The 16699-nt window shown below is 33.6% G+C and overlaps 1 protein-coding gene across 2 annotated transcripts in view; it reads right to left on the reverse strand.

Moving 5' to 3' along the window:
- ABCB7 (ATP binding cassette subfamily B member 7) overlaps positions 1-16699 on the reverse strand; it is a 105372-nt gene that overhangs the window by 15865 nt on the left and 72808 nt on the right. For both annotated transcript variants that reach the window (XM_031671594.2, XM_006217160.4), the window contains 6 exons: positions 4655-4787; positions 3272-3540; positions 2544-2632; positions 2364-2451; positions 1333-1507; positions 238-395 (listed from right to left, as the gene is read on the reverse strand). In XM_031671594.2, coding sequence (XP_031527454.1) covers positions 238-395; positions 1333-1507; positions 2364-2451; positions 2544-2632; positions 3272-3540; positions 4655-4787 — 912 coding nt within the window. The remainder of the gene's footprint in view (positions 1-237; positions 396-1332; positions 1508-2363; positions 2452-2543; positions 2633-3271; positions 3541-4654; positions 4788-16699) is intronic.

The raw sequence follows: 16699 nt of genomic DNA on the forward strand, positions 1-16699 counted from the left end.
ACTGAACTTAACAAAATTTAGCTTCTAGGTACAGTATTCTTTGCTAATACTGTTAAGGTTTCTAAACATAGAAGTAAAAGCTATAACAACCCATTAATAATACACATGATAGTCCTAACTCCCACAAAAAAGATACTGATATGCTAATGTGGTGATATAAGAATATTCCCCTTGAATAATCCTATCAATGGGATGATACTCATATGACTTTTAAAAAGTACTAAATAGATTACTTACTTTAATCCGGGTGTCTATCTTAAGTAGAGTAAACAAGGTGTTCATATCTATGAGTGCTTGTCTAGTTTCTCTGTATACAGTTCCCAGAAAGTTAAGGGGTAATGAAAGCTGAAAAAGCAGTCCATTCACCATTACTAAATCTCCAACGGTAAGGGTACCTTAATATGAAGTTGCAGAAGAAAAAAAAAGGATATTTTAGATGTCATGAACTTTTCCAGTTTAAGATAAGAGAAGTTTATAGTCTATTAATCTGAAATACAGTTCAAAATGTACATAATCAGCAACTTTTAGGCCTACTCAAATTTCAAAGCATTTTAATCCATGATTTAGGAATATAGTGAACTAGATACATGCTAAGTGGAATGGGAAAAGCCCAGTCATACACTACATATAATATATAAGAAAAAGAGAATAGTTTAAGTAAGGACAGAAATGGAAGGCTGAAAATCTCTCCTTTCTTCCTAAGACACTAGCAAGTTCCTTGTAATACAAAATAGAATTTTTTAAAGTACATATTTAAAAATTGGAGCAAATAGTTATCATGATTGGGAATGATAAACTATGTATTAAGGTCACAGTGAATGAATGAATTGTAACTGAGTAGGCAGGTTACAGAAAAGAGGCACAGATATTTACTTTTGAAATGTTTTGCAAATGAATAATAGAAAGATGAAAAGGTTACCAGTAATTTTTTAAAAAGACTGTTTGCACTTTAGTCCTTTGCACTAAACACTAAATTAATTACACTGCTTTCCAGGTCTACAAGACAAAGTAGAAATATTAGATGCTAAAAAAAAAGTTACACCCAAAAGAATCAAGTTATAGGCCCACAAACAGTAATCCCAAACAATGAGAGAACCACCACTAAACTTGCAGTGTTAAACAAAAGGAAGTTAAAAAAATTATCATACAATCAAAAACACATATTCTGATACAAAAAGGAAAGTACTGTCCAAAGATGTTATAGCACCTTATTGAATATGCTTTATAATTAAGACTAATATACACATTCCTTTCATTAATCTTCATAACGGTTAAGTAAATCATCTACAAATGTGAAAACCACAGATCCGTTGCCTGCCACAATTCCCTTACCTGCCATAATTCCCTGACTGGCGAGCACCATAATGGCTGTTAAACCAATACTGAAAATAGCACTTTGACCAAAATTCAGCATAGCCAGAGTAGAGGTACTTTTCAATGAAGCAGTCTCATATGTCTTCAAAAATTCATCGTATCTTTGTGCTTCATAATTTTCATTATTAAAATACTACAAAATATACAAAAATAGTAACTACATATAAGTGTAATTGGAATTTATTCCCTTAAGTAATTAGTATACTTTTCATGAGACTTTATGTACAGATACAATTTTGTACTGCGTACTACATTTTGAAAACTGACTTAGAATACATGGGACTATGGTACTTCTGTAGTTTTCCACAATGAACTATATTTGAAAAGTCCATAAAATTCATCCCACAAACATTTACCGAACGTCTAGTTAATTTAACCCAGATCTAAAAAAGCTGTCAATGGTACTTCCCTCACAAAGCCTTCCCTTGATCCCCTGAGACTCTGAGCTGACAGTTCTCATTGCTCCAACCACATTATGCCTTCTTGTGTAGTCACCTGCATACTTAACTCTTCCAGTGGTCAGCAAATTCTGAGAGGGCAAGGATTAAATACTAACCACTTTTATTTTTAACCACCCTCTCCCATCACAGGACTTAGCAAGGTGCTTTGCACACAAGAGGCATTCAGTAATATTTGTTAATGGAAAAATGAACAAATAAATGAAACAATTAATGAAAAGCACTATGTTAGGCACTATGAAGGATAGAGTCAAGAACTTAGCGTGCACTCTGAATCAAGATGCTAACTGTACTGTCACCACTTATAAATTAATTCAGAAGGTAAAATTCTGATGGTACTACACAAAAAATGTGATAGAAAGAAAGGGCAATTTCTAAACAAAAGGAAAATAATAAAGTACTATTATTTCATCAGAGCTAGAGATCCTATACTAGTCTGAAGCTCTGACTTACAACACCTATTATATTAAATGGCAGAACAAATCTTAGTGCAGTGTGAAAGGAAGAAAAAAGCAAAATGAAACATATTACCTTCACAGTTTCATAGTTCAGCAGCGAGTCTATGGCAGCATTACCGGCATCATTATCTGCTTTGTTCATTTCTATCCTAAATTTAGTTCTGTAAGACAAAGATTTGCATAGGCATGGAACGTCTGCTATAAAAGCATAACTAAATTCCAAACCTTGACTGACCTTTGGGAAATACCTTACCTCCACCGTGTGATGGCAACTGTGAATGCTGTGTATGCACCAAGTGTCCCAAGGGTTACCAATGCAAACTGGGCACCACATCTATAATACTGGAGAAGGCAAAAGAAGGAATGGAAACAGTCATTGTTCTTGCCAAATAGTTCATAATATAGAACAGCAAATCTCAAAGATTTTAATTAAAAATATGATGGTGTGAAGTTGTATAAATGAAAAATTGAGAGAGAAAACAAATACCTTAGAAGATCTACTTTAGGTTATAAGGAAGAAACCAAACTGCACTTGTCCCATTGATACTATTGTCAAATGCTTGTAATAAAATTGGTGCAATGAGCCTCAAGAGGAATAAAATACATATATACACATATTGTAAAATATGAAATTGCCTAAAATGTTATGAACGGTGAATAGAAAGAAACCTAGATAATCTGAGCACAGCAGTCCAAAGTCATATACCATAATATCTGCTAACAAAAAAATTGCAACCACTAGTTAAGTGACTGATCTATGTGTAGAAATCAGCAGCTCTTTACAATAACAACATGATAAAGACTTGAACACAGTCCCTTGAAGCTTGTGGCAAAATAATTAAATGAACTACATAATCCTTCTGGCACCATGGAATTTTGCTTTCAAACCAAGGACATACAATATTACAAAAGCTTCAAGTACTAAAATGCTACTAACAAGAATGTAAGACAAAAGCTTGCTATGAGAAATGTTTTACTTACCAAAACACCACTGACAAGTGTCACCTCAAACATGATAGGAAGAAGATTAAATACTAAAGCACTCAGGACAAAACTGATACCCCTTGTCCCTCTGTCAATAGCCTTTGATAAAGCTCCTGTCTGTCTGCTCAGGTGGAAAGCCAGATCCAGGTTGTGAAGATGGAGAAAGACATTTTTGGCTATTCTTCGGATTGAATTTTGGGCTACCTTGCCAAATACTGCATTTCGAACTTCATTAAAAAAGGCAGCTCCGGCTCTTGATACACCATCTAACAATACATTCAAAAGAAAAAAAATGGGGTGTAAAAACATTAGAATCGTTGGAATGTAAAAACAACAAGGGCTCAGAAAATGTACAGTGAACACATATATCACAAAATACTTACACTAAAAGAAACCTAGAAAGCATGTAACCTACTGAGTACCAATCTTTCCACCACCATGAAAACCTTTGTTATTTCCCCCCCAGATTCCAGAAGTTGCAAGATTTTTTTTCAAGTAAATACTTTCAATAAATGGCAGCCCATAAAGCCTCACTGTGGATAAATGTACAGTATCTGTTGAGGTTTTCTGATCTAATTCAACTCCCACAAATAACAAATGATAAAATTGAGATCCTAAAAAATCCAAGTGCCTTGACTAAAGCATGCCCCAACTCAAGTCTGAGTCTCATCAAGTATCCTTTCTACTACATGGGGACACAAAGCATCATACACTATTTTTTACAAATTGTAGACTTGTGTCATGGTTACTGAATATAATTTGATAAAGCATTAATACACACATATCATTATTTAGCTATTCCCTATTTAACAGCTAACAATAACAGCAAGAAAATAACTAGCCTTACTAAAAAGATATCTTATAAGGAGCCTAACAATTACCAGTGGTTGTTAAACTACTATATATAGAATAAACAACAAGGTCCTACTGTACAGCACAGGAAGCTATATTCATATCTTATAATAAACTATAATGGAAGAGAATATGAAAAAGAAATATACATGTATAACTGAATTACTCTGCTGTATAACAGAAACTAACACATTGTAAATCAACTATACTTCAATTAAAAAAGTATTAAATTCAGTCAACCACTTAAAAAAAAACAAACAACAAAAAAGAAGTGGCTGTTATGAATGTAATGTCTTATTTCATGTTATTGTTTTCTAGAACTTAGAAAATGAGATAGTTATTACAGAATTTTTAGAAAGTATATCATATGAAGTATCTTTAATAAAGCACATAGTAAAAAAAATCTCACATAAGACAAACATCCAAAATGCTAAGTTGTGTTTGTGGTGAAAAGGTCTAACACTCAAATATGATGAAACCCTCTTGAAAAAGTCAACACCTGTAGACAGATTAAAGAATCACACATACAGCCAATCAGAACTGCCGTTGCCATGGTTGCAACTGTATTTGGTGCATCACTCAGGTTCAGCATGTTTCCCGACATCTGGTTGAGGCTGTCTACAGCATATTTAAACATAAAGGGAACCACAATATTCATGGCCTAAAAACATAAAAGCAGCAATTACTCATCATATGCAAATTATGTATTAATAAAAGTACAAATATTTACCTTAAATTAGTATTTATGAGAATGTTTAGACATTAACCATTTACTAGTATTGAAATGATTTCCCCAATTTATAAAGATAAAACCTTTGGCAGTGGGAGAGCTGTCATTTCAGGACTTCTACCTTATACTAACTGCCATGTTAATATTCATTTACAAGCTATGTGCATTAGGCAAAAGCTCCTAACCCAATGAAATCACCCCAATCATCCACTCCAAAACACTTTCTCCGTTAAATAAAATCCTACTCTGTGCTCATGGCACTTACAGCAAACTGCCTTGTATTGTAGTTACTCGTGTATATTTTTCTTTCTGACTAGATCCTTGAAGGTCTGTATCACATTCCTCTTTCTGTCCCACTTATACTGAGTACAATGCTTTGCATTGTATAATAGGTATTCAATAAATATAAGTAAAATCATTTGTTCACCAAAATAATGGTAAAACTGAAATTATACAGTGAAAAGGATCTCAAAAGTTGATAAATTACAAATATCTGTGGCTGATTCACCACTGTGGGGGTTGGGGAAGACAATGACAGATCTATTTGCTCCAGAAAAAAATTCCCTTACTCCAATACCATACAAACAACCCAAAGAATACCAAACTAAGTTTTCAAAAACCAACCTATTTCTCCATGAGAATATACCAAAAAAAATGAGGGGTATAATGCTTTCATATATTCAAGAGAAATTAGTCAATCACTCAAATTTCACATTTCACATTTCCTGAAAAGTTATAGTATCAAAAACACCAACCATCATTTAGGAACAAGAAGTTGGTAAGACTGCCAGTTTTCTTTGAAGAAATTAAATTCATATACATGCATAACATGTGAAAAAATTCTGTAGGGCTTAACAAAGATACTGAAATCCCAGTTCTTGTTAATGTTCCATTATTATGTCATTCATCATTCTTGAACATAAAGAATTTATTGTCAACAAGCTTAACTTTAGCTACAACTGACAGGAGCTACGTAAATCTTACCAATCAAGATTTCAAAGTAAGATACAAGTGCCTTAGCAACCAAGCAGGTGCTACAGTATTCAACAATATCATTAAAATACACAGCAGATGTTGGAAAACTCTTAAGAATGTAACACTATGGAATACTTTCCTTAAAACTTTAAGATTTATAACTTCCAAATAAAATCTAATAGAATAGCAGGTTTCAAGTATCATAAATTTCTCAACTCGGATTCCCATATAACCATATACCCTCAGGCTCTTGCTTCTACTTGAAATGGTCTCCCTGCCCGATTTACCTCTCTACTTCTCTGTTCTTCAAAACTCACTTTGAATCTCATTCCCATCATGATGCCTTCTTTGAAACCTGCAGCCCTTTGGGCACGTTCCATTTTTTAACTCCTCTTTTTTACAATTTATACCTCAGTATTTATAATTTTTTATTATATATTTATCATTCACTTTGACTGTAGTTGCATGTATATGGATAACTCCTTTCCAAAGCAGAAACCTTTTGTGGTAAAACAAATGTTTTGTAAACAAAAGCTATTATGAGTCAGATATGGTGCTAGGTAGCTTTCACAAAGGTGAGAGCTGAATGAAATAACAATTCTGTGAAATGGGTACTACCCCTATAATTGAGAAAACTCAAGTTCCATGAGGTTTAATGACTTGTCTGGTAAGCAGCAGAACTAGAATTAAAATCCAGGTCTGCCTTAAAACAGAATTTTTTCCAGTATACCACAGCCATATCAGCAGCTTATATAGCAGGGACAACATTATTTCATTACTTTTGCACTCTAAAATGGATGCTCTCAAATGCACTGCTTAAATCAGCTACACTCAAAAAGTATGGCACAAGTATTTAAATAAATTTGAACAGATTCCAGGTTTTCCATATAAGGCCAAATCCCCTCACTTATACTGTAATACACTTTTTTTGAGTGGGAGAAAAAGTGATAGTTACAGATAGCATGTAATTCTCACAACTCACAGCCCATTATATCTTTACCACAGCTAGAGTGAGTTGTGGCTGAAAGTAATGCATCATCAAGAAAATTGTGCAATTTTACTTTCTTGAAAATGTGTTTGAGTTTGGTCAAACTTGGGAGCATCCATGTAAGTATGTAAAGAAAGTCAATGTCATCTTTCCTGTGTTTTTACTGGCAGGGAAAGGGCAGTTAGCACAGTGCTAAGAACAAAGCACTACCTGTAATAATAACCATTGATTACTGTCAATTTTCCCATAAAATTTCAAAAAGAAAAGGAAAAATACCAAAGAAACAGGAAGGATTATATTATATGTAGATGTTTTTATTAGTTATATATATGTGGGTTTCATTGACCTTGTGATATTTTGGGGCTGAGGGGTGGCAAATATTGGTTTTCTCTAATACTCTGCCTTCAGCAGAACTAGACTTAAACCATCTCAAATGCTAATTAAAAAAAAACTTTTTATTTTGAAATAATTATAGGCTAACAGGAAGTTGCAGAAGTAGTTTTAAAAAAAGACATTCATAACCCTTCACCCAGAATCTCCTAATGATGACATCTTATGTAGCTGTGGTTCATTATCAAAGCCAAAAATGTACTTTGGCACATTACTGTTAACTAGACTACAGAACTCATTCAGTTTTCACCATTTTTAAATGTGTATTCATGTGTGTGTGCTTTTTATTTGTCTTCTATATGGTTCTATGTAATTTTATCCCATGTTTAGATCCATGTAACCATCATCGCAATCAAGATATAGAACTATCCCATCACCAGAGAACACCTTTGTGCCACCTCTTTATATTCCTTCCCATACCACTTGGTCCCAACCTAGTCCCTGTTGCCTAGCAATCACTAATCTGTTCTTGATCTCCATAGTTTAATCATTTTGAGACTATTATATACATGGAATCATAGTATGTAAACTTTTTAGATTGGTTTTTTTTTCACTCAGCATAATGCCCTTGAGATTTATCAAGGATGATACATGTATCAAAAGCTCATCTCATTTTATTGCTGAGTACTATTCCATGGATGCACCAGAATTTATTCAGCTATTCATCCCTGAAGGACATTTTGGTTGTTTCTAGTTTTGAGCTATTATAAATAAAGATGTTATGAGCATTTTCATACAGATGGTCATAAGTTTTCATTTCTCTGGGATAAATGCCCAAGAGTGTAACTGCTAAGTCATGTGGTAAGTCTACACTGAACTTTCTAAGAAACTGCCATACTCTCTCAGAGTAGCTGTACCACTTTTTATTCCACCAGTTAAGTATGAGTGATCCAGTTCCTCTGCATCCTCACCAATATTTGATATCTCACTACCTTTTTTTTATTGTGACGCTATTTTAATAGGGATATAGTGATATACTATACATTGTGGTTTTAATTTGTGTTTCCCCTAGACAATAATGTTGAATGATGTGCTTATTTGCCATCCATATATCCTCTCTGATGAAATTATCTGCTTGTATCTCTTGTACATGTTATATTTAGCTTATCTTTTTTTTTCTGCTGTTGAGTTTTGGGAGTTCTTTGTATATATTCTAGATAGAGGCCTTTGCTGGGTATATGATTTGCAAATATTTTCTCCCAGTCCATAGCCTGTCTTTTATCCTACTAAGGAACCTGAATCAATGGATTCCCTATGAATCAATGGATGCTGAGGTAAGAACCTGGACTTTTATCCCCACCTACAGTAATGAGACAGCACCCTATCCCCACTGGAGCAGTGTCACAAAAGTCTGCTAAACAGGAGATTTAAATAAGATCCAGAGTCTCTTAACATAATACCCAAAATGCCCAGGTTTCAATAAAAAAATCACTTATCATCCCAAGAACTACTAAAATACCAATTTGAATAAGAAAACAAAATCAACAGATATAAATGTCAGAACTACTGACAAGAATTTCAGAGTTGCCATCATAAAAGTGCTTCAAGGAGAATTTATGAACATGTTTAAATCAACAACAACAAAAAAGAATATCTCAGTAAATAAATAGAAGACATAAAAGAAGAAATAAATTAAAAATTTGGAATTGAAAAAAATATAACTGAAGTGAAAAAAAAAACCTGAATGGATGGCCTGACTCCATGGCAGAATGGAGGACAAAGGAAAGAATCAGTAAATTTGAAGATAGAACAATAGAAATTACTAAATAGAACAATAGAAATTACTAAATATGAACAACAGAGGGAAAACAGACTTAAAAAAAAAAGTAAACAAGACTCAGGAACCTATGGGACCATAACAAAAGATCTATCATTCCTCTTTAGAGTTTCTGAAGAATAAGAGAAAAAGTATGAGACTGTAAAAAGTATTCAAAGAAATAGAAAATCATCTAATTTGGCAAAGACAAGTACAAGAATTCAAGAAGCTGAGCAACCCCAAATAGGGATAAACCCAAAGAAATTCACACCAAGACACAGTATATTAAACCTTGGAAAGCTGGAGACAAAGAAGAAATCTTAAAAAGAGCTAGATAAAAACAATACATTAAAGATAAGGGAAAAACAATTTGAAGACGGCAGATTTCCAGGGAGGCCAGCAGGAAGCGGCACAACATTTTTCAAGTGGTAAAAGAGCTGTCTACCTAGAATCCTATAACCAGTAAAATTAGCCTTTAGAAATGAAGGGAATATCAAGACATTCCCAGATTAAGGAAAACTAATAAGGATTAGTCACCAGCAGATCTGCTCTAGAAGAACTGCTAAAAGAAATTCTTCATACACATGGGAAACAGAAACAGAATGATCCTGGAACATTAGGAATGAAGGGAAAGTAACAGAAACAATAAGTATCTACACAAATATAGAAGCAATTCTTCTCTTAAGTTCTTTAAAGTATGTTTGATGGTTAAAAACAAAAAGCAAATTATCGACTGATGAGGTTTTCAATGTATACAGATGTAATACATAAGATGACATGAATATAAAGGGGGAAGGTAAAGGGATTTAGAGGATCATATGGTATTTACAATTCACCTGAAGTGATAAAATACTGATTCTAAGAGACTGAACAGTTAAGTATGAATATTGTAATTTGTAGAGAAACTACTAAAAAATTATACAAAGAGATAGAGTAAAAGGCACAATAGATAAATTAAAATGGGATAGCAAAATCTGTTCAAATAACACAAAAGATGGCAAGGAAAGTGAAATAAAGCAACAAAATAAAGAGGCAACTAACAGAAAACAAATAATAAAATCGTAGGCTAAACTCCAAATATATCAATAATTATCAACATAATTCTCAACATATTATAATGAGCAATATAAACGAACAATTATTAATGTATCAATACACTAGCAATGAACAACTGGAAACCAAAGTTTAAATAAATTTACAATACTTCTCCCTACAAAAACAAACCCTTAAAGTATACATTTAACCCAGGGTTTCTCAACCTTCAGCACTACTGACATTTTGGGTTAGATAATTCTTTTTTATGGGAGGGGCTATTCTATGCACTTCAGGATGTTTAGCAGTGTCCCTAATGTCTACCAAATACAGGTTAATAGCAGAAATGTTCCCAGTCCCCCCAACTCCCCAGCCCAGTTGTGATTAACAAAAATGTCTAAATGTCTCCAGATAGTGCCAAATGTCCTCTCAAAGACAAAATCACACCCAGTTGGGAATTACTGATCTAATCAAACAGTACAGTGTCTGTATGCTGAAAGCTACAAATGCAAATGAAATAAATCAAAGACAAACTAAATAAATGGAGAGATATACTGTGCTCATCAACTGCAAGATTCAATGTAGTAGGGATGTCAATTCTCCCCAAATTTGCCAAGAGATTTAATAAAAATCCATTAAAAAAACTCTCATCTGGCTTCTTTGTAGCCATAGGCAAGATTATTCTAAAATTACACAGAGAAGCAAAATAGCAATAATAGTTTTGGAAAAAAAGAAAGGAAGAAGAATCATACTACTTGTCTTTAAGACATAACTATAAAGTCACAATAATGAAGAAAGTGTGGTGATGATGAATGGACAGACACACAGACCAATGGAAACAGAACAGAGTCCAGAAAAGGATGGCATCCATCTTTCCTTCCTTCTTCTCTCTTCTCCTTCCTTCCTTCCTCTTTCTCTCCCTCTCTCTCTCTATCCCTCTCTCCCTCCCTCCCTTCTTATTTATCTATCAACCCATCTATCATAGAGAGAATAATGGCTCCCTAAAAACCTCCATGTACTAATACCCAGAACCTTTGAAGATGATACCTTATATGGAAAAATGGACTTTGCAGATGCAGTTAAACTAAAGAACATGAGCTGGGGAGAGTATCCCAGGTTATCTGAGTGGGACAAATGTAATCAAAAGGGTCCTTATAAGAGGGAAGAAATAGGGTCAAAGTCAAGAAAAAAGATATGAGAAGCTGAGAGTCAGGGTCAGGAAGACTGAAAGTGATGTTGGCCTTAAGATGAAGGCACCTCAATTAAAAAAAAAAATGCAGGTGACCTCCAGAAGCTGGAAAAGGCAAGGAAATTGATCCTCCCCAAAGAGCCTCTGGAGGGAGCACAGTTCAGCCAAATGCCTTTATTTTGATCCAGCGAAATCTAATTTTGGACTTCTGATACCTTCAGAAATATAATAAATTTGTATTGTTTTAAGCTATTAAGTTTATGATAAGTTGTTACAGCAGCAATAGGAAATAGAAAATATTCAGTGGGGTGAGGAGATTCTTAGTGTAGGAACAACTGGACAAAACAATGAGCCTTCATTTAAACTAAATACAAGAATTAATTCAAAATGGAGCATAGATCTAAATATAAAAGGTAAAAATATAACTTCTAGAAAAAAACACAGGAGAAAATCTTTATGACCTTGAGTTAGGTAAACAGTTCTTAGACATAAAACCAAGCATAAACCATAAAGGAAAAAACATGATAAACTGAAACCTATCAAAATTAAAAAAAAACTTTTGTTTTATATAAGACACTATTAAGGGAATTAAAAGTCAAACTACAGATTGGGAAAAATATTTTCAAATTATATATCTGAGAAAGGCTCATATCTAGAATATATAACTTACTAAACTCAACAGTAGAAACAACAGTCCAAATAAAAAATGGACAAAACACTTGAACGGACACTTCACCAGAGTGGACATATGGATGGCAATGAAGCACACGCAAAGATATTCAACATCATTAGCCATAAGGGGAATGTATATTAAAACCTCAAGATACCACTATATGCCAAGTGTAGGCAAAGAAGTGAAGAAAGTGGAACTCTCATACATTGCTGGTGGGAAGAAAAAACAGCCACTCTGGAAAACAATTTGGCAGTTTTTTATAGAGTTAAACACACTTACCATGACCCAGCAATTTCACTCCTAGGTATTTATCCTAGAGAAATGAAAACTCAGGTTCACAAAAAACCTGTACTACAGTGTTTACAGCAACTCTAGTTATAATTGCAAAGGGCCGAAAGAAACCAAATGCACATCAGTGGATGAATGGATAAATAAACTCTAGTACATCCATGCTATGGAATACTGCTCATTAATTAAAAAAAAAGAATGAACTACTGATAGACTGACTCAATGATTTGGTGAATGACAAAGGAATTATACTGAGTGAGAGAAGACAGCTCAAAAGGTTATATATTATATGATTCCATTTATATAGTATTCTCAAAATGACAAAACTACAGCAGTAGAGGACAAATCATTGATCTCTAGCGGTTAGGGATCTGGAAAGGGTATATCTACAAAGGGGTTACACAAAGGAGATTTTTCGGGTGATGGCAGTTTTCTGTGCCGTCTTGACCCAGGTAGTAATTATATAAATATATACATGTTAAAAATCACAGAACTATGTACCAAAAAGGGTACATTTTACTGTGTGTATTATTAAAAATATTTTCTTTTACAAAGCCAGTGTCTCAGGTCACATCAGCCCTAGCTCCCTTAGTGACTGGAATTATCTAAAAATAAAGCTAGATGATAGCGTACTTCAGTAAAAATTGACTCAATATGAAGTTTCATCCTCTGTTGCTTTCTAAAAATTGAGAAATTGGTTATTTTTACTAGATTATAATCACATAACAGACAGTTGTTTTATCTGTAAATGCAATATACCCATTAAGTAACAAGAAATATAAAGGGACTAATTCTCACAAAACTATTTTCTTTCCTAATGAAAAAGTTTAAATCACATATATAACTAACCTGCTAAACTCCTAAATTGTCACAGAGACTAGTATATCATTAGAAAACTGAATTCACTCAATTTTAACATGCAGATGTACAATTTGGGACACTGACCGAAGGAATAGAGTTAAGGAAAAAGTAAAATCACCATAAAGAACATCCAAAGGTATGCTGTATCTATATGACGTCAAAATTATTGGTCAATATGGTCATTTTGCTGAGGGTCTCAAATTCCAGATTTCATAACCACTGTTCCCTTCCTGGTCATGAAAGTATTGTCTATCTCATCTAAGGAACCCAGCTCTTCCAGAACTTTTAATATTTAAATTTCTCAATAATTAATCTCTTTTGCATAAAGCAGTCTCTGACAATTAAGGGCTATACAGCTACTGATGCCATGAAGGGTCCAATATATGTGAACATGTAAAAGGCAATTTCATTTCATTGTTTAATTATCTCTCTGGTTCCAAAACAATTGGAAGGAGAGAAAGAACAAGAGCACTAAAGGGAGATTTGATTAGCAAGGCAAAGCAAGGTGAACAGAAGGATAAAGTACTTAGATAATTTGTAAAGACCATCTCTTCCAGAAAACAGAGATAGAGGGAATATTTCCTAACTCATTCTATGAGGCCAGCATTATTCTAATACCAAAACCAAACAAAGATACTATAAGAAAGAAAAACTACAGACCACTATCTCTCATGAACACAGATAAAAAAAAATCCCAATAATGTACAAAAATAATTATACAATATGGTCAAGTGGAACTTATTTCAGGTATGCATGTCTGGTTCAATATTCAAAAATCAATTAATGTAACTGATCACATCAATAGGCTAAAGAAAAAATAGTATATATTAACAACAGATGCAAAAAAAGCAATGGAAAAAAATACACCTATTCATGATTTTAAGAAACTCTGTAAAAAAAATTGGGAATTGAGGGGAACTTCCTCAACTTAAGAATATCTACAAAAAAACCTCTATAGCTAACAACATAATTAATGATGAGAAATTAGATGCTTTTACCCCTAAGATTAGAAATAAGACAAGGATGTCCTCTCTTACTGCTTCTGTTCAACATGGTACTAGAAGTCCTTAGGTAATGCAGTAAGACAAGAAAAGGAAATAAAAGGTATATATATTAGGGAGAAAGAAATAAAACCATCTTTGTAGATGATATGATTATCTATAGAGAAAATTCAAAACAAGCATTTAAAAAATCCTCCTGAAACTAGCAAGCAACTCTAGCAAGGATGCAGGACACATGGTTAATATAAAAAAGTCAATCATGTTCCTATATACCGCCAATGAATAATACATAATTTAAAATTAAAAATACAACACCATTTAAATTAGTACCAAAAAAGAAATAATTAGGTATAAGTATAACAAAACATGTATAAGATCTACATGAGGAAAACTATAAAACTTTGATGAAAGAAATCAAAGAAACTAAATGAATAGAGAGATATTCCATGTTTATGGATAGGATGACTCAATACTGTCAAGATGCCAGTTCTTCCCAAACTTGATCGATATATTCAATCCAGTCCCAATCAAAACCCTACCTAATAATCTGGTAGATAGGGACAAACTGATTCCAAATTTTATATAGAGAAACAAAAGACCCAGAATATCTAACACAATATTGAAGAAGAAAACAATGTCGGAGGGCTGACACTATTTGACATCATAAGACTTACTATAAAGCTATAGTACCCAAAACACTGTGGTACTGGAAAAAGAATCGACAAATAGATCAATGGAACTGAACAGAGAGTCCAGAAATAGACAAATACATACAAATATAGCTAACTGATCTCTGATAAAGGAGCAAAGGCAACCCAGTGGAGTAAAGATAGTCTTTTCAAAAAATGGTGCTTCAAAAACTACTAGAGCTGATAAAAGAATTTGGCAAGGTAGCAGGATATAAGATTAACATACAGAAATCAGTTGCATTTCTTTACACTAACAATGAAAGTAAAGAAACAATCCCTTTTAAAATTGCATCAAAAAAATACTTAGGAATAAACCTGATCAAGGAGGTGAAAGACTTATATGTGGAGGACTACAAAACATTGATGAAGGAAATTAAAGATGATTTAAAGAAATGGAAAGATATTCCATGTTCTTGGACTAGAAGAATAAATACTGTTAAAATGGCCATATTACCTAAAGCAACCTACAGATTAAATGTGATCCCTATCAAATTACCCAGGACATTTTTCACAGAACTAGAACAAATAATCCTAAAATTTATATGGAGTCACAGAAGATCTAGAATTGCCAAAGCAATACTGAGGAAAAAGAATGAAGCTGGAGGAATGACCCTCCCAGACTTCAGACAATATCATAGAGCTACAGTAATCAAAACAGTGCGGTATTGGCACAAAGACAGACCACATGGATCATGGAACTTAACAGAGCCCAGAAATAAACCCACATACTTACAGTCAATTAATCTTTGAAAAAGGAGGCAAGAATATACAATGCAGAAAAGGTAGTCTCTCCAGTAAGTGGTGTTGGAAAAACTAGACAGCTGCATGTAAATCAATTAAGTTAGAATACTCTCTCACACCATATACAAAAATAAACTCCAAATGGACTTTAAAGACTTAAAACAAGACAAGGCACTATAAAACTCCTAGAAGAAAACATAGGCAAAACATTTTCTGACATAAATCTTGGCGATGTTTTCCTAGGGCAGTCTACCCAGATGACAGAAATAAAAGCAAAAATTAACAAATAGGACATGATTAAACTTACAAGCTTTTGCACAGCAAAGGGAACTATAAACAAAACAAAAAGACAACCTACGGAATGGGAGAAAATATTTGCAAATGATGTGACTGACAAGGGCTTAATTTCCAGAACAGACACACTGCTTGTACAACTTAATAATAAAAAAACAAACAACCTAATCCAAAAATGGGCAGAAGATCTCAACAAGCAACTCTCCAGTGAAGACATATAAATGACCAATAGACACATGAAACAATGCTCAATATCGCTAATTATCAGAGAAATGCAAATCAAAACTACAATGAGGTTATCACCTTACACCGGTCAGAATGGCCATCATTCAAAAGTTCACAAACGATAAATGCTGGAGAGGCTGTGGAGAAAAAAAAACCCTCCTACACTGTTGGTGGGAAGGTACTTTAGTGCAGCCATTATGGAAAACAGTATGGAGATTTCTTAAAAAACTAAAAATAGACTTACCATATGATCCAGCAATCTCACTCCTGGGCATATACCCAGAGGGAACTCTAATTAGAAAATATACATGCACCCCAATGTTCATAGCAGCACTATTTACAATAGCCAAGACATGGAAACAATCTGTCCATCAACAGATGACTGGATATAGAAGTTACAGTATATCTATACAATGGAATACTACTCAAGTCATAAAAAAGAACAAAATAATGCTATTTGCTGCAACATGGATGGACCTGGAAATCATCATTCAAAATGAAGTAAGCCAAAAAGAGAAAGAAAAATACCGTATGGTATCACTTATATGTGGAATCTAAAAAAAAACCAAAAACACAAATGAACTTATCTACAAAACAAAAACAGACTCACAGACATAGAAAACAAACCTATGGGTACCAGGGGGAAGGAGGTGGGAAGGGATAAATTGGGAGTTTGAGATTTGCAGATACTAACTACCATATATAAAATAGATAAACAAATTTCTATTGCATAGCACAGGG

Source organism: Vicugna pacos, chromosome X, assembly GCF_048564905.1.
Source record: "Vicugna pacos chromosome X, VicPac4, whole genome shotgun sequence".
NCBI classification, from domain to species: domain Eukaryota; kingdom Metazoa; phylum Chordata; class Mammalia; order Artiodactyla; family Camelidae; genus Vicugna; species Vicugna pacos.